This window comes from Haliotis asinina, chromosome 8 (assembly GCF_037392515.1).
Source record: "Haliotis asinina isolate JCU_RB_2024 chromosome 8, JCU_Hal_asi_v2, whole genome shotgun sequence".
NCBI lineage: Eukaryota > Metazoa > Mollusca > Gastropoda > Lepetellida > Haliotidae > Haliotis > Haliotis asinina.
This window is the reverse complement of record NC_090287.1, coordinates 53,554,104-53,577,807: the sequence shown is the minus strand read 5'-3', so window position 1 is coordinate 53,577,807 and position 23,704 is coordinate 53,554,104. Positions and strand designations below refer to the sequence as shown.

The following is a 23,704-nucleotide window of genomic DNA, read 5'->3' as shown; positions in this document are numbered from 1 at the left end:
GTAAATAAAACCATTTTTGAATTATAATTGTTGTTTGTACCAACATGTAATAGCAGCAGGATATAATAAGTTGTGCAGAAATCATCTTGTTTATGTTATTGCTCATCCTGGATACATCCCAACCAGGAATGTTAATAACATCATAGGCTTGAATGTCCCTTCCCATCCCATGATATTGCCTTCATGAAATTTCATTAGTGGTAATCAAATTTCTGATGCAGCGTCTATTAATTGGCTCCCATACTTTATATATAGAAGCAATTAAGTAACTATTAGGACCATGTCTATTTTAAGTGGTCTGAATGTAGTTTGTCAATCACCACTAGTGAGAGGAGCTCTGACAGGAAACACTTCTGATGTATTTAATCCGCTAACTGTTGCAGGTGAAGTCTGTGGGACCTTATCTCACTGAAGGGAATGTTTGGAGGAAGATGGCTGGGACCCACTGAAAAGAGCCCAGGAAACTCCTGGCTACTATTGTTTGACCCTACTCTGACAATGAGAGCTGGTCAAGCACCAATAGGAAATAGAAGCTTGTGTGTCGTCTGCTTCTGTGCGGAGATGAATCATAATTGTACAAAATGTGAAATCTAATGGATAACGATTCTGCTTGCAATGCATCATGGTACTGTTGTTTGACAAGCATGGATAGCAATATATGTAAATGAGATGCTGGAAGGGTTTTCCTTCTGAACAGGTACATTTTTTAAAAAGGGATTGTTTTTGTCATTCATAATGGAAGGAGATCACTTGGCATGTTTGAGCAAGCATAAGTGTAAGTCCTCACATTAGTCAAGATTATGGCTACAAAAAACCAGCCGTTTCAAAACAAAACTGATCTTGACACTGTCCGAGAGCGAGCCATGCAAGCAGTGGAGTATTACCAACAACAGGTAGCGCCAACATACTCTGGTAAAAGTGTCAGTCGATCAGGAGGTTACTCCAGCAGCCATTCCAACATTGACCGTAAGGATTATCTTGAAGGATATGCACACTCCTCAACAGAAGATGCCTTGAATTCAGGGATTGAACCTGCCTCATCTAACAACTTCTATCGTGCTCAAATGAAAGCAGGAATTATTGACATGCGCAGCTCAATGAGTGAGCGGATAGGAACAGGTAGAAGTCGAGCAAGAACGTTCCACGGCCCTCATGGTCATACAAACAGAACAAGAACACAAAATTTTAGCATAGATAAAACCAAAACAATGTCAAAACCCTCAGTTCCCCCCAAACCTGTAGAGAAATCCTCATCTCGAAGAACTAGTCGTGGTTTATACAGAAGCAATAGTAACCTTGAGATGGACACAGTTGAAGTTGTGGAGGAGGGCCTTCCACCTACAGCAATTCATCGGGAGTATGGTAGCACCTCCTCCCTAGATCAACTAGGAACTAGCACTGAAAATTTCTTTGCAATGTTGAGGGGCTACCAGAATGAAAACCCAGATCAGAGAAGTCCTGCTCCGCCACAGTTGCAGGAAGTGCTTCGTGGTAAGGCTGATGCCAAAGGACGCTTTCTTAATGGTGCTGCAATGATGGACAAAGACTCAGAGGAAATTAGTGATAGTCCCAAAGGGAAAAATAAATCAAAATTCAAGGATAGGAAAGCACGTGCTAAGTCAATAACGGATGGTAATCCAGGCATTCTGAAGAAAGTGTTTGGTGGGAAGCCTGATGCTGATGTCACAGGAAAAACTGACTATAGCTTTCCTGATGATGGTAGGGCTGAGGAAAGGTACAGACGGAAAGCTTTTGCACACTTTGATTGTCAGAGTGTTGGTGTGAATTTGAGTGACATTAAGAACAAGAATCATTCAGGGATTATGAAAAACACTGCCACAGGTGCTTCTGCTGCGTCCTTCAACAGGAACAGTTATGCAGGAGATAAGGACGACCCAGACATCATTGCTGGGACCGATGAAGGGGACGGCAAGAGCAATGAGCTTGTGTTGTCGTGCCCGTTCTTCCGGAATGAGATCGGTGGTGAGGAGGAGAGGATTGTGAGTTTGACAAAGCTGACTGCCCAGAAGCGTGTACAGGGTGCAGGCAGCAGCAACAACAGTAATCATATTCATAGTGCAATGTCTTGGTATCGACATCCTGCGTGTTGTGGAGTGGCTGTGTTGGACTCTTCTCCTGCCCCTTCAGGACATGTGTTACCTCCCCTTATCTCTCATAAAGGTCATGTGATTGAATATGTGGATTACGGTGCATATTACTACCGACACTTCTTCTTTGGCTATGGTGAGTATGTCATTTGATATATTTGCATATTGATATTGATATTGGATATTTTATCCATCCATTCTACACAAAACTGATTTTCGCAGCAGTTGGTTGGCGGGTTTGTTATCCCCTGGCATGTAATGCGGGGGGATATAGTCGACGCCTTGTTTGTCCTTCCATCCATCCGTCTGTCCGTAATGATAACTCAGATACCGTTCAGTATTTTTAGACCAAACTTGATAGATATGATGATCTCAACCTATAGTTGTGCCTTTTGCTATTTACAGAGTTTTGGCATTTTTATGACTTCGTTTCCGGAGCACAACTCGAAAACCATTTCATATTTTTTAAGAGATCTTGGCAGATATACGAGACAGATCTTGAAATGGTGACTTTTTCTGATTACAGATATATGGCATTTATATTTTTCATGAATTCCATGGAAACAATTCAGACTTGGTCTAAGAACACAATAAGTAACTGTCGGATGATTTATCCTTCCAAATACGTGAGGGCCAGGGGTAGGGGGGGATATGTCATCTTCTGATGACTTTTGTTGTTTAAGGCTGCACTCAGCAATGTTCCAGCTATGGCAGTGGTCTGTAAATAATAGTCAGGACCAGAGCCCTATATCTGGCATGGAAGCCTATACTAAAGTCTTGAAAAGAATTTTTAGTTTAGTGTCCACATGGGAGATAACTCAATTTTGCTGCTTGACAAATCACATGTCAGGAAGTTAAAGCAGTAAAGCCCAACAAAACATTCCTATTCCAGAACACATGCACAATAAAATCCATTGCAACAGAGTTAAAATGAGACATGTTACAGCTTAAGCTACTCTAAACTGATTATGTGAAATGTACTACATAGCATGCAATTTGAAGATCTATTTGAATAAAAGTCAGAAAGGTTTCTGTAAACTTGTATGCTGTGTCTCCACATGTTACAGTTAAGCCTTGCTCAAAGGGTGTGCTGAATGAAAACTAGATGTATGTTTTGTTGGGGTATTGTTTTGTCCTTGGGCATTGTGGATGAAGAGTTCGCTTGTCACACCGAAGTCTTGAGTTTGATTCCCTACATGGGTAGAAAGTGTGAAGCCCATTTCTGGTGTTCCATAACAATGCTGGAAAACAATATAAAACTAAACTCACTCACTATTCTCATGTTAAATAAGTTAGCATAACTATAAGTAGATTGAGAGAGGTATATGATTCTTTTTATAATGCAAAGACAATGAGCATTGTAATTTATGAGCAGAGGACATGCATGCTAAGAAATCTGTACTGATTTATGGAGATAGTATTGTTATCTGTACTGCCTCCTACTCTTAGACAACTAGTGCTGGTATTTTCATACAACCTACATTAAGATGCATCACAAGACTAAAATTATAGTCACAATGATATATTGCCATGTATTGTGCACTGAAGCTGTGATAGGATACAAATCCTGATACAAGGACAGTGGTATAATACATATGACAGTGCTAAAATATTTAATTCTGCACCAACAATATATCACTTTAATCAAATCAAACCACCCTAAAGTATTTTCTAATCCTGTCTGCGTTGTTCAGTGTTTATTCGGAAACAAGATAATTAAGTTTATATATACACCAACTTTCTTAATGGCAATAACATGCGAATACTCTGACACAGTTTTTGACACAACAATTTTCAAGAAAGAAAAAATAAGTAAGCATATATTTTAATCATCAAACAAAAGTAAGTGTTTTCTTGACAGATATCCAACAGTATTTAGAGGTAAACATTAATGTATTGTGACCCATTTGCAGTATTATATTGGGATACAAGACAATGTAAAACTATGCGTCAATAGGTATCCATGAATCGTCACACCGCTTATAGTAACAAATTTTATTGATACTTTCAAAATTTCAGTCATTTTGGCAAAATCTTGTGCGAAGAGTTTATCAAATTGCACATCCCTTATTTACAGCAACCAGTCAGATTACTGTTAGCAACATCTTGAAACCATTTATATCTTACGGAGGCAGTATCACAGAGGACCTATGTTCTTTGACTTGCTTGTAGAAAGACATAAATTTGTTTTAAGTGAATATTTCTCAACATTGTATGCTTGCATAATAGCAAATCCTCAGAAAGCCTCACCTGGTAACTCTTATGTTTAAATAATGTGGACAAATGTGCTTCGCTTAAGTATATTTTTATTTCATTGATATATAATTTAAACAGGAACTGAAAGACCAGATATCTAAATAAAGTATTAGAATAACAGTATAGATAAAATTTCCTCTGATCATTTGCATTAATATTTTGTTATCAGGGTTATGGGATATTTTTAACTGAATCTTTGTGAGAATTAATGTACAGCTGCTGTCGATTGCCAACGTGAAGAGACAAATATAAACAGTAGTCATAATCTTGTCATATATATGAATGCAAGTTACTAGGAGAAAAAATGTGAAATTGTAAATCACAAGTTCTCATTTTCATGACAAACTTGACTCTTTTCTGTTCATTCACATGAAGTGATACAAGATAAATTTTGACAGTGAATGACTTGTGAAAATCTGGCTCAGGGCTTGTCTTCTGTTACACATGCTAGTTGTTGTAAGAGATGACTGACAAAATTGGGTGATCAGGCTCAATGACTTGGTTGACATATCATTGTATCCCAGTTGCCATGATTGTTACTCATGATAATGATCACGTGATTATCTGGTTCAGACTTTATTTACAGACTACTGTCATATAGCTGAAATATCGCCAGCATAACCAATAAACATACTGCTTCTCGAGAAAGTTGTACTCAGAAATGGGTGTGCATTATACACAAGGAAATACATCACTGCCGGCACCTGATTGAACTAGCATTTGTCTAGAGGGCCAGCTTGTTTGATGTGACAAGGACTTCATTGGCTTGGGTCAGCCATTCTTTTGATCCTGTATGGAAACCAGTAATGGCAGTGGTGAAATTTCTTGTGGAGGTGTCGTGGTTATAGCTGTAGATGAATGCTTGCCACAGATGCTGAAATGGAAATCCATGTCTTTCTGTTTTGTTGATTAATAAATGCTGAGAGACTTTGAGGTTTTTGGCTGTGATTTCAACTGTAAAGTTCAGTCTTGATTTAATCTTAACAACTGTGAATATTATGATGATTGCATGTCATTATGATGTGGAAAAAAAACAACTGTTTGGCAAATACATTTTAACATGCCTCTTAGATTCAGCTGGATTCATGCTTATTGCAATGTTACACATTCACTCACACCTTGGGGATTATGTTGAATTGAAATAAGTTGAGTGTTGGTTTGTGGGTTACTTTTATTTGACACACCATTGGGTTTGTGTATTTAATTAATAATGCAGTAATTGTTTTCAGTTTTTTTTCAGTTTGATCAGGTAAACTGAACAGCAGAAGAAATGCATTTTTCAAAAAATGAAATTTCAGTAAAGTAAGCATTCATTCTTATGTCTTCAATTTAAGCACTTGACAAATGCTAGAGTTGCATTTCTTTTGCTGTTCAGTATAATTATTTCCTTCTTGAACCCTCCACAATATTTCAGTCCATAACACTGAAACACATGCAGTATCTTGTAAAATTAGTAATGGTTCCTCAGTTGGGAATACCTGTCAAGAATAGGTCTCAGACTAAACTGTTCACCAGGCGAGTGGATTAGGTGGTCAGATTCTGTGGCTTGCTTGTGTTCATGCCATTGTACCATGATCAGTGTTTGTATTATCTATCACAGGATTACTGATTGTTTGATGTCTCCCTCATACAACTTAAATATTGCTGAGCATAACATTTAACACATTTGACATTAAGAACGACCAATCATTTTTCAGCATGACTTATTTTTTCTAATCTTAAGTTCAGTCCCACCTGCCTAGAGGGCCGTTAGTGTAGCCTAGTGATTAAAGCATTCGGTCATCACCTTGAGGACCAGGGGCTCGATGCCTTGCATGTGAAGCCTATTTCTAGTGTCCCTCTGCCATGAAATTGCTGGAGTATTGCTAAAAGCCACGTTAAAAAACATACTCACTTACCTGTCTGGACTAAACATAAGATATAAAATGTGACACATTGCAGGGTATATCAGATAGTATTTCTGAATTGCAATGTGGTTTATGTCGTACCACTTTTGATCATTATGCCATCCTCTTACCGAAGATAACAGGGTTCTTAGAAGTGATTGTAATCTGTAGCAAACACCAGCACATCTCGGCAGGGCACACTCTGACATGTCTGAAGATCAGCTTGCTGCAGTAAAATGTCAGAGTGGCTTCCCCCTTCAACTAGTGTTTATCAAGTTTATGGCCTTGCACAGACAGGGGAAAATCCCCTCTGGGTGGTCAGGTTAATCACAGTGACTTGCGAAATTAATTTCCTAGAGTTCAGCCATGTGGAAAAAAAACCACCAAATTGAATGATTCAGGAACACAGATTCCCTAATTATGAATCAGCTTTCCATTGAAACGAATCCCGTAAAATAGATTTGCTCAAATCCATAATATAAGGTGAAAAAACCTGCAAGCAGTCCTTTTATGATCATGTTAAATTGTTTTAATATGATTAGTTTGAAAGTTTTGTCTCAGTGAAAAGTTGAAGGTCTGCCTGTTCAATATTTTATGAACCATTTTTGAAACTCAAAGATGATTTTAATGTTGTGGTTTGCAGAATCAATTACTGACATTGAAATTACTGTCCATCACAAATCAGTGAATGTGATTCTTGAATAATGTGATGTTAATGTACTCTCAAGCATCTGAGCTTGTCAATGATCGAGAGAAATGTTGGGGAACAGGATTCTGCTCTTTGATTATTTTTCATCAAAGTGGGAGATGTGGTTCTACTGAGTTGCATGATGTAAAACAGATCCCATGGGTTAAAAAATCCTATTGCTCAATGCCAGGGATAAATCAGTTTTCATTTCAGGAAATCAGATAATGGTGCATGATGGTATCTTACTTGTCTGTGGGCTGCTAGATAATTTCCACTAACGGTTTCAAACTACAAATAAACTTGGATTTCACTTCATATCTGCTCAAAATGTAGCTACTAAATTTTGCATTGATAATAATGTAGAGTTATCTTTCTTTGCTATTTAACACTTCTCAACAAACAGTCCAGTGAACATTAGCATCAAATACTGTGTTGATCCATTCTTTCATAATTACAAGATCCCGATTCTGTCATAAAATCAGAACAAGTGGAAAATTAGTCAGGACAAGTTACTTCCTTAAATCACTTGCTCTGTTGCAAGTAGTAGCCTTTTAAAAACATTTGGAAACCCAAGATCCTGACATTTAACAGTTCCTTAAAAAATTCTGCCCCTATGACAGTAAGTGGTTGGGAATAAGTGTGTAAGTGTGTAAGTCAAAATGTATCTGTATATATTGTGATGTTCATTAGACTACATTTTCTAGATCTCATCAGTGGTCCTCGAAAGGAACATCATTTGTTTATATTTTACTACAGGTTATTCTCTCTTCACTGACTATCATATGGTTTGATATTTAACGCCACACTCAGTAGTATACCAGGTCTGAAACAAACAATTGATCTTATGAGCAGCATCCCTTGATATTAGGTCTGAAGTCAGTGACTCTGATGACCATCTGATTTATGTCCCTGCCTTATAAATTATTCTCTAACTCCTTTTTCTAACCCATAACTGGGTAATCTGCTTTTCATACTTTTACCTGTTATGTTTTTCATTGTATAGCCTTTGAAAAATTTGGGTCAGTGAAACCTAAACAAAGTTGAGTTTGGATCGTTGTTTTCTCATGCAGTTGTGATTTGAAGAGTTTCTGTGTGCTTGAAATAGCCCTTCTGATGAAGAGAGAGGAAACAGACCTGTTTATGCAAGTGCCTTCATTGTCTCACTGGTATGAAGAAGGCTGTTGATTCCTGGAATATTTTCCTTACAAAAATTAGGATGATCTGTACTTTAGCTGTAGGCAGATAGTTGGTAGTTCTTGATACACAAGGAAACCTGATGCCTGCTTGAAAAGCAGAAATATTATTTCAATTTTGCAAAATATATTGTTTGTCTTTGGACATAATGTCCCATTCAAAAGAAGTCAGATATCTGTGTGTTTTCCTATGACTTTAGTTTGTTCTTTTTCTCATGCCTTGGCAAATCAATTATAGCCACATAAATAAGTGAATGCTCTTTATCTTACTAAGTAACACATACTGCCAACATCTTATTTCACTCTCCAAATATAAATCCTTTAAGCTAAGTCAAAGTATGAAGCTCCCAAACTTCAGCAAGACCACAGGGATGGATAGATGTAAAACTTGCCACCCAGACCAAAACTTACAAAAACACAAAATATCTTCATAGACACATGTCTAAATGTTAACCCGACCGTTGAGAACTGAGAACTTGAGAATCTGGCAGTCCATGCTGAAAATAACCCGTCCTGAATGGTCAGGTAGACAGGTATTTTGAATGCTGACAAATATAAAGTTGCTCTGTTTTTCATTCAAAATAATCAGAAATTTCGATTTCCTTTAGTCTCCAAGTGGCTTTGCTTCTTTGAAGCAACTAGCACTTAGAATAGTAAGTGGAGTTAGTCTTCCGCCGTCTTACTCAGTCACCCCTTGAACATGTGCAAATGTTTTCCTCAGTCTGTTTCTGTTTCTGTTTCTTTGCTGAAAATTGACAGCATTCAGCCTCTGTTCAGTCCCCCTTGATATTCAAAGTGCACATCCCTCCCACACAATCATGGAATTAAGAATTATCTGAGACCATCTTCTTGGCATCCAAGCTTCTCAAGGAGGACTATATATACATGGTGGAGGTAATATTAGATACGGCTTAGATTGGTTATTGTCAAACCCAGAAAAGGTTGAGGTTATGTTATATATACGTTACTGAGTGACAACAAGAATGGCATAGTTTAGTTTGTGTCCCCAAATATTCCGCCCTGTTGTATTGGAGGCAAGCAGTGTCTGACTTTTACTGAAGGCTTGGAGTAGCATCATTTCAGCGTGGGCGGGGGATTTCATTCATGCCATGATGTAAGCATTAAGTAGGGAATGTCTGAGAGTGACACCAGGCTGGTTCTGTCAGATGATAATTGCTTCCATGAATGCAGAGCTTGGAGATTCACCATGGGTGATGATGCTATCTTCTTGATAACTTGGATCAGACCCTGCTCATGTAACTGTACATGTTCTGATACAATGGATATTACCATAGGGTAATATGGCATGTATACAATTACAATCTGGTCTGTTTTAATACTATAGGGAACATGGGGTGGTAGTATAGGTCATTTACACCGACGTGATTTTACTTCTTGTGATATGAGGGATTTACATATGATAATATAGTCCCTATACACTGACAAGGCTGCAGTACAGAAAAGATTGATAGTACCATGCAGTAGTATTATAGCCCATGATAATTCTGCATGTTTTTATACAATGGAAATTAACATGAGGTGTTAATATAGTCCATAAACTCTGACAAGGTTGTAGTGCAGGGGAGATTCACATGAGGTGTTAATATAGTCCATATACACTGACAAGGCTGTAGTGCAGGGGAGATTCACATGAGATGATAATATAGTCTATATACACTGACAAGGCTGTAGTATAGGACAGATTCACATGAGATGATAATATAGTCTGTATACACTGACAAGGCTGTAGTATAGGACAGATTCACATGAGATGATAATATAGTCTATATACACTGACAAGGTTGTAGTGCAGGGGAGATTCACATGAGATGATAATATAGTCTATATACACTGACAAGGCTGTAGTGCAGAGGAGATTCACATGAGATGATAATATAGTCTGTATACACTGACAAGGTTGTAGTGCAGGGGAGATTCACATGAGATGATAATATAGTCTGTATACACTGACAAGGCTGTAGTGCAGGGGAGATTCACATGAGATGATAATATAGTCTGTATACACTGACAAGGTTGTAGTGCAGGGGAGATTCACATGAGATAATAATATAGTCTGTATACACTGACAAGGTTGTAGTGCAGGGGAGATTCACATGAGATGATAATATAGTCTGTATACACTGACAAGGTTGTAGTGCAGGGGAGATTCACATGAGATGATAATATAGTCTGTATACACTGACAAGGCTGTAGTGCAGGGGAGATTCACATGAGATGATAATATAGTCTGTATACACTGACAAGGTTGTAGTGCAGGGGAGATTCACATGAGATGATAATATAGTCTGTATACACTGACAAGGTTGTAGTGCAGGGGAGATTCACATGAGATGATAATATAGTCTGTATACACTGACAAGGTTGTAGTGCAGGGGAGATTCACATGAGATGATAATATAGTCTATATACACTGACAAGGTTGTAGTGCAGGGGAGATTCACATGAGATGATAATATAGTCTATATACACTGACAAGGCTGTAGTATAGGACAGATTCACATGAGATGATAATATAGTCTATATACACTGACAAGGCTGTAGTATAGGACAGATTCACATGAGATGATAATATAGTCTATATACACTGACAAGGCTGTAGTATAGGACAGATTCACATGAGATGATAATATAGTCTATATACACTGACAAGGCTGTAGTATAGGGCAAATTCACATGAGATGATAATATAGTCTATATACACTGACAAGGCTGTAGTATAGGACAGATTCACATGAGATGATAATATAGTCTATATACACTGACAAGGCTGTAGTATAGGACAGATTCACATGAGATGATAATATAGTCTATATACACTGACAAGGCTGTAGTATAGGGCAGATTCACATGAGATGATAATACAGTCTGTATACACTGACAAGGCTGTAGTATAAGGGAGATTCACATGAGATGATAATAGAGTCCATATACTCTGACAAGACTTTTGATTTCCCATTAGACTGTGTGATGACATATACTTTATACCCATACATTGAGTAAATGTATTGTCACACAAACTGTCAATACTAAATATATTATCAAAGCAGTGACTGCATCGTCTTGAAGCTGTTCTGTACATTCATATGTTTCTAATGTACACGCATTTCTATACTTAAGTGACTTGCATAATAGACATGTCTCATCCGGTGATACTGATAGAAGTTTAAATGTAATGTGTTTTGTGGCCCAACATTATTCAAGGGCTGTTGAAAGTCAATATCTGACTCCAGATCTGAAGCTAATGTCAGAAAATAATCTCCAGTTCAGAAATCAGAGCTGTAGGTATATTTTACATTAATGTTAAACCACATGTGACCACAGCTGTGATGACATAATTGAGGTGATGTGTATTTCATAAGTGGACAGTCCAATATTAAGGAAGAGGCTTCTGTTGTGATACCTCTGAAGATTTCTTAAAAAAAAACACTGCAAAAAATCCCATTTAGAACAACTTCTTCTTCTTTTTTTCTCTTTTTTTCGAAGGAACCTGAGGTTTGAATTTAGAGATAAAACCCTAGCTTCTTCTTTGACATGACTACTACAATGACTAGTTTGGTAGTCAACATGCACTTATTTTATCTATGGTACAGTCTTTAAGCAGTTTCATCGACTAGCAACTAGTTTCTGAAGTAAATATATTTGTACAGAAGAAATAAGTTCTTAATTTAAAAAATAGTAGCTCTGTTGCCATTTACTGTAATAGGCGAAGCAAGAAATAAATATAATTGAAAAATATAAGTAAATCAAATATAATAAAAAATAGTCCCAGACTTTCTCCATTTTCAAACTTGCTACTGGGGCTTCAGGTCCTGCTACAGGCTTGCAGGGGCTTTCTTAGATATACTAGTATTTGTTTCAGCTTCCGTTTCACTAATGTGACATTTTTTAGTTTGAATATATTTTATTGCTTCAATTTCTGTTTGTACATGTATTTGTAAGACCTGTTTCATGAACATTTCACATGGACACGAAAGCATGCTGCCAAGCAATGTTGGGACGCAGAAACACAGCAATGCATGTTAATATAATACTGCTAATAATCCCATTCAAGTATGAAGTGGAGATTGTTCGGGATAGCTTTGAAGAATTTATGGGCGTGATATTTGAGACTCCTGATTAAAGCCTGATTGCTTTGTCTGTGTCAGAATGTGTTCAGCATGATGGTTGGGGAAAAACTCCATCTTCCAACTGCTCTTGTTTCTGAATGTACATAGTTAGCTAGGAACAGAACTTTTCATTGAATGCATGTAATTTGTGTACCTTTTGTTCAATGTTTTTGCTACTGGTTACTGTTTAAAAAACTCTTACGAAAACCAGGGGATATTTTTTCATAATCCTAATGTTAACAGTGAAGGATTTTGGATGTCATTCCACTGTTAGCTGTAAAAGAGTGTGAGGGAGTGAGTTAAAATTTATCGTCACATTGTCAATTTTTCAGCCATTTCATGATGAGAGAAAATTAAACGTCTATAACAAATATATTGACTGTATTTAGCGATAAAACATCCTGTGGTTAAAGGATCATAAAATAGATGGATTATCACCTTTTGTCTAAAACTATTTTGGAAGCATGTAAAATAGTAGATTGTTTATTAGCAACAATGTAAAAATGGGCTATAAACCAGAAGGACCTGCCTATATCCATAAAACTACATACCGGTAATATGAAAAACTTGTCCATTTTCAGGAGAGAATGCAGGAAGGTTAAGCAGAGTAAATATATGTACCATCAGTTTCACATGATATTGAATACTGTTTTAGATCATCAGAACTTCTTTGGCAATGATGACAATCTTGGCCCAGTTGCAATCAGTATTCGCCGGGAGAAGGTTGACGCAGACGAGCGGACAAATCATCTTGGCAAACCAGACTATGGGTTTTATCAGTACAGAATCATCTGCAGAACTAGCGAGGTAGGAAACCATGTGTGTGATGAAAGGGAGATAACTCTAGTGCATGTCACCAACCACAATGAAGATTCTAATTGAATTCTGTGTTTTCATATACCCAATACCTAGGTATTTTATGACACTTTAAATTTTTGGGGAAAAGGTTTAAGTTCATTAAAGTTTCATCATTATGTAATAACCCTTTATTATTTTTCATTATCTTAATGAAATCTTGCACAGTTTGTATGTCTTCAGACTCCATCCTGAGTGACAATAAATGTATCATGGAAAAAACATTGATATTTTAGAAAGTCAGAATATCCAGAATGTATTTAAAAATTGCATTTTAGTGAAAATGTCCGAACTAAAACCAATCTTCCAGCTGACAACAATACGAGGATCTGTGATAGAGGATGCCATCCCATCATCAGGCCGACTGAGCAGTTCGCGTGGCGTGCCCATTAAGGAAGTCCTCGAGTTTGCTCTGCCTGAAGTGCAACTATCTTGCCTCAAACAGGCTGTACCAGGCCAGAAAACAGCTGAACAACTGCTGAAGGTGGACGAACAAGGGGTGAGACACTAGCTTACAAACACATGCATACATTGAACTTAAAGAAGACACTTCAGCAGAATAATCAGTTTGTGCATGTCGTCTGTTTTGACAACAAAATGAAAGGGTACTTATGGTGAGTGAACCCTGGGATTATTGGGGATGTTTTTGTTTGAGTACATTGATTACAATCTGGAGTTCACAGCAGTGTGTGAAATGACTACTAGCTCGTGGCTAATAAAAACCCATTCAGGCCAGTATATCTCCAGTCTCTGGCCTAACTTGCTTGTGAATTTTTGTGTGGTAATTTTGTAAATATCATTCTCTATGACTTAAAATCCTTCAAGATTATAATCTGATTAAAATGTTCATCATATTAGCAGCTCAGTGATGACTTATTTCAGCATAAACAAAATATTTAACAAATTCAGACATGTGTTTTCTCATTTGTTTTTGATGTTATGTTACCTTTTTGTAACATTTCAGTTTCTCCATTCAGTTTCTCCATTTAGTTTCAGACAGGTGAATTTTTTGTGGGCTAGTAACTTTCAGGCATGGCTAGTCCAAGCAGCTAATAAAATGTTAAACAATTTTGCACACTGGTTGTTGCTGGGCCTGAAATCAAGTCAAAAGACAGAGAATCATTTCAAATACTTGTTCTGAGATTATCCTCAGTGGTAGATCTGTTTTCGGATAAGTTCCTACATCTGCTGTCAGTAAAATCATTAGAGGATTTTAAGCAGGTTGATATTTTTGTGAAGAGGACAAAAAGTTATCAATCAGAGTAGTCTGAAAGTCATGCTTTTGATCGCTTAATTGTCTGTTCATTTACAGACTGTCGCCATATTGCTGATATATGCTGTGTGCGCCGTAAAACAACAAAGCAACCAACCAACCAAACCACTAAGAACAATAACCAGTAACATGTACAATGTATACAATGTTAACTGTTTCATTTTAAAATGATGTTGCATGAGGCTTATGTCTGACCATGATATTCTCTGTTACAGATCAGCAACACATACAAGGTGGGGATCAAGTACTGCAAGTCAGGACAAGCTTCAGAGGAGGATATGTACAATAATGGTGAGCTGGCTTCTGAGTGAGTCAGTGAGTGAGTCTGTGTGAAGTAGTAGACATCAGCTTAGGAGTGAGTGAGTGAGCAAATTGACCTTTACTAAAGCAAGTGGTTGAGTGAATGAGAAGATAGCAAGTATGTGAACTGGCTGGCATATGCTCATGAATGGTTACTTTGATTGTGGCATGCATGTTTTGTGACTGAACTCAGTTGCTTGCACTGATTGCAGGCAATTTTGATATTGCTGAAATATTCCTGTGTGCAAAAAACTCAAACAGTACTTATACCATCTCAAGTGAACATGACTCAGCCTACAGCCACACATTTGATAATATCTAATTAGTCTGATAAGTCTTTTATATGTTTCTGCCCTCAGAGCACAGTTCTCCAGCTTTTGAAGAATTTCTCAAACTCATTGGGAAAAAGGTCAAGTTAAAAGGTTTTGACAAGTACAGAGGAGGGCTTGATTGCAAGAGTAAGTGTTTGATGTCATTTCATGGAAACTTACTCCATAACTTGATGTATTAAAGCACCAGGGCCAAGATTTTTTAAGTTCTCTTCATGCTAAGGCTAAATAAAAAAAAGTGAAATGTTTCTTGGGCATCAGCACGTCACTTTTTTTTGTGCATGTCTGTAAGAAAGAGTGTGATTGAATCTACAGCTCTTTAATGCATGCTAAACTTTCCAAGCTGTATTTGTGAGAGAAAAAACTAAAAATTGTGTTCCTTCCTCATCACTTTTGAAAAAAATGTGACTGAGAAACATTTAATGTTTTTTTATGCAGCCCAAGATAGTTAAAGTTAATGTTAATGTATGAGACTTACGACTATCGAGTTTCGACAGTGTAGACCCTGGATCTGTCAGCATCATGGTGCCTTTGTATGTGTAAACAAATCTTCTTCACTCATTTCGATGTTTTTGTTGCAGCTGACTCCACAGGAACACACTCGTACTACACAACTTTCGAAAACTGCGAGATAATGTTTCACGTCTCCACCATGCTGCCCTTCACAGCAAACAACAGGCAACAGGTAAATTATTTAAAGGCACAAGGTCATGCTTTTTTGACAGTATTTTGTTCTGTGTTTTATTTATTAGGGCATAAACACTCACTTTAGCTTCTTTTTGGTTAAATAAAAGACCTATTATGCCTTGCCTGAAATCGTTAATTGAAACTTTGAGGCGTAACAGCTTCCAAACAGATAACATAAGCCATATGTGGAATGTAAGCAGTTACTCGGTACATCAAAAACTGTCTCATACAATGCCTCAATCACAAGCTGTTTTATAAGATATTTGTAAAGAGCGTTCCAAGGGACATAACTCTGTGGAGTTCGCTTAGAGTTTGGTCAATAGAATGCACAAGAATCGATTTGATGGCAAGACTGCATTCCCTTTCGAACTTCCTAATTTCAAGTCCTCATCTTATATGCAATTTTAGGGGAAGGGAGGGCAATAAATTATGTGAGCTTAGTAGTTAATACTTGCAGAAATGTGTTGTTAGTGTGGACAACTTTACTACTTACTGACAACAAGGTCCATATGATGAGGACTTAATTACGTTCAAGCTCAAAATATCCCTTGAACCAATCTATTAAACTACCACTGAATCAAGAGGCTGACATGTCTCTGATAATTTCTTTTTCAGCTATTGCGAAAGCGGCATATTGGGAACGACATCGTGACAATTGTGTTCCAAGAGCCAGGGTCCCTCCCCTTCACGCCCAAGACAGTGAGGTCACAGTTTCAGCATGTGTTTATCATTGTCCAAGTCCTCAGTCCCAATACAGAGAACGTCCAGTACAGGTACATCTCACGTCAGAACTTGCTTTGTATTTCAGGGGTTGGGGGAATTGACCTACCACGTCCAAATATCTGCATTGTAACTTTTACTGTTCCATACTGACTTGTTTCAAGAGTACATTTGCGTAGGTGCTTGGTCATGATATGGCTGGAACGTTTGTGGAATGTTGCTGAAATATTGCAGCATGACTAAACTTCATTCACCTACTTTTACGATTATTGCAGTGATTACTAATGGTAGCTAATACTAATTTTGAAACTAATTTTAAAATCTGTAATTTAAACATACACCATACTGCTCACACTCATTACTAGTATAATAGCATGACAGTTATGATACCACTATTTTGTTCATGGTACTTGAGGGATGGCCTGCTGGTTAAAGTGTAAACTCGTCATGCTGTCGTGATGCCCATTTCTTGTGTCCGCTGCCATGATATTGCTGGAATATTGCTGAAAGCAGAGTAACACCATATTCACAATGTAACCTAGTGGTTAAAGCCTTCACTTGTCATGCCAAAGACACTCATTCAGTCACTACCTGGTACTGATGTTTTTCTAGCAGAATTTACATCTTCCATATGGCAATTAAATGAATCAATTTATCTTTCAGAGTTTCTGTCACAAGATCCAAAGATGTGCCACCTTTTGGTCCACCCATACCTGAAAATGCTTCATTTACAAAATCTGCTGAATTTGTAGACTTTCTCCTCGCAAAAGGTTTGTGCATCAATACTTTCCAAAAAAGGGATAAATAAAATCCTGAAGGAATGGATACCTTTTATTATCAGTTATCAGTTGCGACAGTCCTTGAAAGCAAGAATCACTTTTACCATTTAGCTATTCATCTGGAAAACATGGTATTAGCATAACTTAATCTGATAAAAAAACAAAAATATATATGTTTTGCATTCACACAGCAGACTTTAGTCAATTTTATTAATCAGAACTTCCTTTTACTTTGGTTCCAGTGATAAATGCAGAAAATGCAGCACACAAGTCTGACAAGTTCCGAGTGATGGCGTCACGCACTCGCCAGGAGTACTTGAAAGACCTTGCAGCAAACTACAGCTCAGCAAATTCCTTAGACTCAGGATCCAAGCTTAGTACGTATTGCTCCTTCAAAAACATGATGGTCAAAATGTTACTATGTTTTAAGAAGTAGTCAAGGCCAGATAAAGAGATTTCTTGGTTTATGAAATTTATATGAAGAGTCCTTTTAAATAGGTTTTCCGTCCTTTCAAGCTTTATGTGTGACACCCTTGTAAAATCACACTATGAGATGATCTAGTAGACATTTATTGGTTGTTTTAACCACAATGCATTGCAGGTTTATGAATGGTGTTATAAACACACTCCATGTACAGGAATTGATTTGAAGTTGCAAGGCACTTTATGTTGTCTTTAGTGTTTCTTTTCAAAATTTGAATTTTTGTTCCAGGCAAGTTTGCACTTGGCAGTGGACGGAAGAAGGAGAGGAGCAAGCAGAAAGTGGTTCCTGATCTGTTTGCAAAGGGTGGTATTGTCTGGAATGTACAGGTGCGTCTCACAGTGCACTGTGTCTGAGTAGGGACTGCATGTGAAAACTGCAACTTGGGGTCTCAGTGGTTCAGCACATAAACATTGATATCGGTGTGGACAAGTACAAAATGATGCACAAACTCTGAAACTACATACACATACAGTGCATTCTGGTTAAAATCCCACCCTGGTAATAATTCCTTGTTTTCACCAGAACAGATTTCCTGCCAATGTGATACCCTGGTTATAATGCCAGGTTGGACAAACTGCCATTCTACAATGTTTTTTTCCCCCTGGTTGTAATGCCACTACTAACATTAATTGACCAAACTCATTAATGCTTTATGTAGTCTTTGGACAAGCATGAACTTAACAGGAGCCTGTCTGAATATTTTCCTGATGGTTGTGTGCAGATCGAGGATTACAGCAACGCGTCGCAGGTGGAGTGCCTGTTGGCAATGGCGGCAGACACTGTGGTGCTGATGGAGGAGGGCAGCAAATACATCATCTTCACCATTCCCTGCGGCACCGTCATTGGCTGGACTTTACAGGGTTCCAGGTGAGTGATGGAATTGGCAGCAGTGGAAGTAAACATTCAAGGAAGACGACTTCATTTCGCATATTTAACTTGAAATGGAATGTTAGCATAAGGGTAGATCACCCGTTTCGAACCAACATAGCACCAAGTTGTGGCATTTTGTTGCTCATCACCTGGCTGTTTTTGTTTGGTTTTTTTTTTTCAAATAAAGTCTCTTGTAAGGTTTTGTTTACGAAAGATCATATTTTCTGTTTGGTTCTATTTTCATTTAGATTTTTTTGTGTTAGCTTTTTTTCTTTGTTTTTTTTTTCAGTATACGTCTGTACTTCAACCAAGGAGAGTTTGTCCTTCTTCGACCAATCAGTGGTGAGCGGGAAGAGATGGATGAAATAATCAGTCGTCTGTCAGCTATTACACAGGGGTCAGAGGTAGGTCATGTGACTTCTTCAGTTACAAGTAACCTTATCAGGTACCACTGTTTGTTGAAGGTAGAAGTGGTACAAAGACAAGTAGCATATATCTTTTAGTAAGTACACTTCTGATGATAAGTATGCAGGGTTTTTTTTTTAAGGGTAAAGTATTTTGATCTCCAGATGGGATTTGGTTTAGAACGTCCCCAGTATGCTGTGTGTAATGTACAAAAGTTTAAGTGGATTGTTGGATGTTAGCCACAAATATGTCCAGACAAGTCTGAAATTATTAAGAGACCATTATGATATTGCGGGTATACTGTAGCCTAAAACAGCATTCGCATTTGACTAGTGGATAAAACATTTGACATGGGTTCAATTTCCTACCGCGTAAAATGTATAGTATCCACTCAAGATGCCATGAGATATCTTGTACCTTGAATGTTGGTCAAGAGCCCATGTTGATATCTGAGTTAAAATAAACTGGAGGAACCTGCTACAATTGTAAGAGAGGAGATTATAGTGTTTGTTTGTTGTTTAATTCCCACTGACCAATATTCCAGCTATATGACAGCAGTTTGTATATAATCGTGTCTGGACCAGATAATCCAGTGATCAACACTTTTAAGCTTCAGTCTACACACCTGGGTTTGGATGACATGTCAGAAACTAGTGTGATCTCATAACTTGGTTCATGTATGTCATCGTATCCTGACTTTGTAAATCAGCGGACTTGATGTTAATCACAGAATTATGTGGTTCAGACTCATTTATTTACATCTGCTTCAAACAAACTACTCTCACTCATTCACTGACTTGTATCTTTAGACACTGGAGATTAACCTGCGCCGAAACGGCCTGGGTCAGCTCGGCTTCCACATCCAGTCTGAGGGCATTGTGACAGAGGTGGAAGAACATGGGTTTGCCTGGTCTGGTGGGCTCAGGAAAGGCAGCCGATTGGTTGAAATATGCAAAGTGGCAACAGCCACACTCACTCATGAACAGATCGTAGATTTACTCCGAACATCACAGCCTGTTAAGGTGGTTGTTGTGCCCCCTCTTGAAGATGGATCACCAAGGTGAGATAACTCTTGATGTCAATAAATTCTCAGATTCATAGATTTTCAGTGTGTACAGCTGTTTATCGATAAAATTTTAGAAAATTCAAAATGTTTTGTTCCTTTAGTCGAGAAAACTTCTGCCAATAAACTCTGACACATAAATAGATCATAACAAAAAAGATGACATGTAAGCAAATCAAAATAAGTCTGAAGTATACTGCAGATGATCAGAGTTTCAGGCATTAAGATTGAGAGTGCTACACGATAAGTTTGAGAGCCAGGTTGATGTTAGTTTTGTCGGTTACTATTCACAGAGGCTTCCTTACCCTCAACTCGCACTTCCATTATTCCTCCATGGGGGCTCTGAATGCCCTTATTCTCTCTGAGCGTGTTCACACTCAGAAAGAGACTAAGTACAACAGCCAGAGAAGCTCCCTAACTCTGCCGTTACAGAAAAAGTCTAGGTACACATCATCCTCATCTCATTTCATTGCCACATCGCTCACAGCTTGTGCTAATGGATAACACCCCCACCTTTAAAATGGAACAGTCCTTTTCTTCATTTTGGTGTTGATACATTGGATAGATAGGATATTTGGAATATTCTATTTCCACTAAAAGGGGATGATTGCTTATATCTTGCTTGCCCTGCTGTTTGTTAGTAGATGTTTGCCATTTATGACTAGATTTAGTTACATCTTCTCTTTCACCTGTCTGCCTCCCTGTCCTGCTTGTCACATCATTCTTCATCCTTCATCTTCATTTGCCTTGCCGCCGTCATCACCACTCACAGCTATTATCTGTGTTGTCATGGTGATTGAATGATGTTTTATGGATTGCTAATTTCTGCATGGTTTATTCAAGCAGTTGTTTTATTTTCTTACTTGTGTGCAGGAGTTCTTCAAATTTGATTCAGTTACTTTTTGATTTTGAGGGTTGACAAATTGTGTTTCTTGTTTTGCTGATTTTCAAAACCAACATGGAAGGTGAAAAATTAAAGCATTGTTTCAATGACTGTTATTTGCAATACTGAGAATTGATCTTTAAAGCTGTATGTGAGAGCATACTAATTCGCAAAGCAATACAACAGATTCATCTGACTGTAACATTGATTTATTTTCAGTTTCCTTGTTATTGTTTTGTCGTTGGTAAATATTTGTTGAAAGGTAAATGGGTTTGTCAAAGTAAACAACTACATCCTTCACTTGGAGGAATGCTGGCATGTCAAAGAAAATGCTTTCTTAAAGCCTTTCTCTGTCTCTGTGCTTTTAATTTTTAAACTGTTAAAGATATTTTATATGAGTTTCACTAGGAGACAAATGTAAATTGTAAACTGAAAGTAGATGGATTTGTTCATATATTTAAAGATGACTAAACTTCTAGTCTGCATGATTAGATAATGCCTGTTTTGATGTGTCTCCATAGTGACTTTGCGTAGACCCCAGTGTGACTCTGCATGATGTCACATCATCAATAGAATAGACTGAAAACATCAAAAACAAATGTTTTTAAATTGAATTTAAATTAAGTTAATTCTTTTTCTACAATTTTCATAAGTGACATATTATGTATTGTTATGCCAAGGGGCTTTGTTATAAGGGAATGCTGGTTTTGACACCATTTTGTAATTGTGGCAAATGTTTGCTCAATTTTAAGTTTTGAAGTTGATTAACTTGTATGATTTTATATCACTGAGGATGATAAAAAAATAACATTTCAATTTACAGAGGAGGTGGCGACATGAAGACCCCATCCCCACGAAGTATTGCAGCATCACAACATTCGTCAGATTACGAACTGAACAATCGTTACCAGACTCATGCATACACCGATTCGACATTATCATCTGGCAGGGGTTCGGATGACAGTCGATTGTCCCACTACAGTCAACCTCAGCAGGATGTATATGAGACATATCGCACAAGGGGAGGCAACCCTGATGGTCACATGAGCTCCGGTGATGAGTTACATTCTCGAAGTGGATCACATGATAGCTCAGATTATTCTCTTTCGGGTAAGTACATAGTAGTAATGTATTTCAAGTTATCTCAAACCTGAAACACATATGTTAACTCAAGTCAGTTCATACAGAAACATTTTCATGAAGGGATCACTCATCAGTCTACACTTTTTGCTTAAACACACGGTTTCGGGTTTACAATGAGAAAGTGAACACAATATGAAAATGAAAGGTTTGTTTTCAAGGTGCGACTTGTCATAGCAATAGGTAACAATAAAGATTGTAACAACTGTGGGTTTCAAACCTCTCTTGGCAAATATATCAGTAACTTCTCAAACAATTAATTAGTCCCTTCGGGAAATTTCCAGAATGATCTCACCAACCATGTTCACATTAGTGCAAAACCTAGAAATCTATACTTTCTGCTGCCAACTGCTGATCAAACCTTACTGCAGTAACACTTGACATAATTTATGTTAGTGGTATTTTCATTTGTTGCATTAGACAACTGCACCATTTGAACAGATTAACCTTGTCCTATCAAGTAACCAACTGGTCTTGGACTTTGTAGGTGGAATACATGGTAAGGTTATGCATAGGTCAGTCACCTTTACAAGATTGTTATCTAAATAAACTTAGCGCCGACTTTAGACTTTGGTTTGATTTAAATAACTACTGTAGTGAAGGTGATTAAACACCTTACATCACAAGGGCATGTTGATTTAATACACTTGTAACATATTAGACGACATGGAGGCATGATGAAGATTGCTGAAATAAGCCAATTTTGTATTTTTTAAAAAATAGAAATAATGTCCTGAGAACAATGGACATAACTTTCCTTAGTTGTTTGATTGTGAAAATGTCGAGACTTAAGTTTTGCTCCTTCCAGTCATTTTTACTTTTATATATCTTGTTTGCTCTCTACTAATTGTGTGATAGCTGCAGATGGGTTACGGTGCATGAATATGAAATATCACAACATGGATGAGTCATTCTCGAATTTAAATATTAACATTTCAACTAAATGCTTGGAGACATATTGTTGACCAAAGGTTGGTCTGTTGTCCTTCAAGCTGATCATAGTCATGATGTCAATCATGCGATTGCCTGATCCAAGATTTGTATAAAGACCACCTCCTTTGTTTGGGTTCATACGAGAAGGTGAATAATTAAATAACTCGAAATAGCTATCAATGCACAAAACAAAAATAAAACACATTGTCCTGAAACCTCTATACCCAACAGGATCTAAAATATGACATTTATGATCGATCACAGATATAGCTGTTCATTGTGTAATATTGTGCTATTTTCACGCTTCACACCAAGGATGGTGCGACAGCACTGGCATGCACTTGCAATGCAGCTGAGCACAGACAGGTGAAATGACACCTACCAGTCAGGAAACAGCCAGTGCTGTTCCACCAGCCGTTTGTCATCTCTCAGTGTGAAGCATGAAAATAGCACATTACATGTTGGCTACAGAGGTTTCCGAACATGTGTCTTACTTATGTTTGGTGCACTCATCCCTTTGAGATACTGAATCATTCAGACAGACCTCCACCTGGTTGAAGTGACCCAGACACAACATCCGGACCTATTTAGCAGGACATTTTCTCCCAGAGCTAAAACATAGTCCTGGAAATAATAAGACATGGATTACGTTTAAAATGACAGATGCTATGGAAATTATTACCCTAGTGTGTTTTCTTCTTGAATGTATTGACAGAATGTAGTAT

At 37.6% G+C, this 23,704-nt stretch overlaps 1 protein-coding gene across 2 annotated transcripts in view; it reads left to right on the top strand.

Moving 5' to 3' along the window:
* LOC137295465 (signal-induced proliferation-associated 1-like protein 2) overlaps window positions 1-23,704 on the top strand; it is a 105,682-nt gene that overhangs the window by 59,697 nt on the left and 22,281 nt on the right. Inside the window, exons 4-18 of one of the 2 annotated variants that reach the window (XM_067826848.1) lie at window positions 384-2,244; window positions 12,914-13,065; window positions 13,424-13,612; window positions 14,602-14,677; window positions 15,046-15,144; window positions 15,597-15,700; window positions 16,318-16,475; window positions 17,086-17,192; window positions 17,444-17,578; window positions 17,914-18,011; window positions 18,407-18,552; window positions 18,845-18,959; window positions 19,770-20,020; window positions 20,317-20,466; window positions 21,730-22,016. In XM_067826848.1, the coding sequence (XP_067682949.1) occupies window positions 801-2,244; window positions 12,914-13,065; window positions 13,424-13,612; window positions 14,602-14,677; window positions 15,046-15,144; window positions 15,597-15,700; window positions 16,318-16,475; window positions 17,086-17,192; window positions 17,444-17,578; window positions 17,914-18,011; window positions 18,407-18,552; window positions 18,845-18,959; window positions 19,770-20,020; window positions 20,317-20,466; window positions 21,730-22,016 (3,511 nt within the window). In that variant the 5' untranslated portion in view covers window positions 384-800. The remainder of the gene's footprint in view (window positions 1-383; window positions 2,245-12,913; window positions 13,066-13,423; window positions 13,613-14,601; window positions 14,678-15,045; window positions 15,145-15,596; window positions 15,701-16,317; window positions 16,476-17,085; window positions 17,193-17,443; window positions 17,579-17,913; window positions 18,012-18,406; window positions 18,553-18,844; window positions 18,960-19,769; window positions 20,021-20,316; window positions 20,467-21,729; window positions 22,017-23,704) is intronic. The other variant, XM_067826849.1, reaches the window with a different exon arrangement.